This window comes from Fukomys damarensis, unplaced genomic scaffold (genome assembly GCF_012274545.1).
Source record: "Fukomys damarensis isolate Sample0158 unplaced genomic scaffold, DMR_v1.0_HiC HiC_scaffold_33, whole genome shotgun sequence".
NCBI classification, from domain to species: Eukaryota; Metazoa; Chordata; class Mammalia; order Rodentia; family Bathyergidae; genus Fukomys; species Fukomys damarensis.
In genome coordinates, this window is record NW_022900945.1 from 51376865 (window position 1) to 51378538 (window position 1674).

At 53.0% G+C, this 1674-nt stretch overlaps 1 protein-coding gene across 1 annotated transcript; it reads left to right on the forward strand.

Moving 5' to 3' along the window:
* Positions 1-10: 10 nt before the first annotated feature.
* On the forward strand, positions 11-613 carry LOC104856844 (histone H2B type 2-E). The gene has a single exon (XM_010616345.2). The coding sequence runs from the start codon at positions 151-153 to the stop codon at positions 529-531; it is 381 nt and encodes a 126-aa protein (XP_010614647.1). The 5' UTR covers positions 11-150; the 3' UTR covers positions 532-613.
* The last annotated feature ends 1061 nt before the right edge of the window (positions 614-1674 follow it).

Genomic DNA, 1674 nt, shown 5'->3' on the forward strand with positions numbered 1-1674 from the left:
CGCTCGCGAATCGTGGCGCCGCGCCTTCCGAACCTTCATTTGCATGTAGCCTCTATAAGTACGCCGGCGGCTCGGGTGCACCCGGGTGCTTCCGGCGCGCGCGGTGCCCGTCTTTCTACTTGTTGACGTTTCCTCCTTGTCCTTTTCGTTATGCCCGAGCCCGCCAAGTCCGCTCCGGCTCCCAAGAAGGGATCCAAAAAGGCCGTCACCAAAGCCCCGAAGAAGGACGGCAAGAAACGCAAGCGCAGCCGCAAGGAGAGCTACTCCATCTACGTGTACAAGGTGCTGAAGCAGGTCCACCCCGACACCGGCATCTCGTCCAAGGCCATGGGCATCATGAACTCCTTCGTCAACGACATCTTCGAGCGCATCGCCGGCGAGGCGTCCCGCCTGGCGCATTACAACAAGCGCTCGACCATCACGTCCCGCGAGATCCAGACGGCCGTGCGCCTGCTGCTGCCCGGCGAGCTGGCCAAGCACGCCGTGTCCGAGGGCACCAAGGCCGTCACCAAGTACACCAGCTCCAAATGAGTGCCGCCCGCCCCCGGGGCTCCTCGGCTGCCTTCTCCAAAGGCTCTTTTCAGAGCCACCCAACTCATCAGTTGAAAGAAGCTGTCCCAGTGTTGACCGGCCAAGGTTTATCTGCAGATAAACCTTAGCTGTCCTGTCGTCCTTTCCTGCCCATTGGGGAGACCGAACACTTCCGATAACCGCGTAGTGAGGCCTTTGGTTGCACTGACCGAGGTGGCCAGATCGTTTTTATCTGGCGCTGACTCGGCCCGTTCATGTACCCTGAAGAGAAACTGTGCCTAGCTTCATTCTTACCTCTCGAGAGGCGGTGGATACTGCGAAGCTGACCTGTGAGGGACACGAAAAGTGCATTCACAAGGGCACAAGTTGCTATTCTCCGGTATTAAAACTGGTGGTGTCGCTACTTTTTTTTTTTTTTTTTTTTTTTTTTTTTTTTTGATCTGAGTATTCTTGAGTTGTGTGGAGAAATCATTCAGCCGGTCAAACTGGTGCACCTCTAACCCCAATCCAGCATCCCGGGAGGCTAAGCAGGAGGATCCTAACTTAGTCTATTCCCTCACCCTGGTGCATGCCGGTGATCACCGCACTGGGGAGGCTGAGGCAGAAGGATCGCCCCTGTGTTCCAGCCAGCCTGGAAGTACATAGTGAATTCAAGGTCAACCTGAACTACGTGGGGACACCCTGTCTCAAAAGAGCCAAGTTATCCTAAATTTGAGTTCAGTCAGGGCAATTTGGCAAACCTTGTGTCTAAATTCAGTTTTTTAATGTGGGAAGGGATGGAGATAGAGCTCAGTGCCAAAACCCAGGGTTCAGTGCCTGTTTCAATGCCAAATCATTTCTCCTGTCCTTCCAGCACCGAGGGAGGCTGAGGCAGGTGCATTATAAGTTGGATTCCTGTTGGCCACTTTAGGGAGACTTTTAAAGTCAGAAGTGAGAGACGGTTCTTGATGTGATTTGGCAAAAGAAAGGCCTTGTGTGTGTACCCTTGGGCCACAAACTCTCCCTCCTTTCATGAAGATGGAGATTTCCCAGCAAGGGGGAGATAAACTTGGTTTTGATGGCTGGAAATCAACTGGTAACATTAGTGCTGTCTTTTCCTGGAAATACTGTAAAACCATACCTAAGGTAGTTACATGGTAAGAG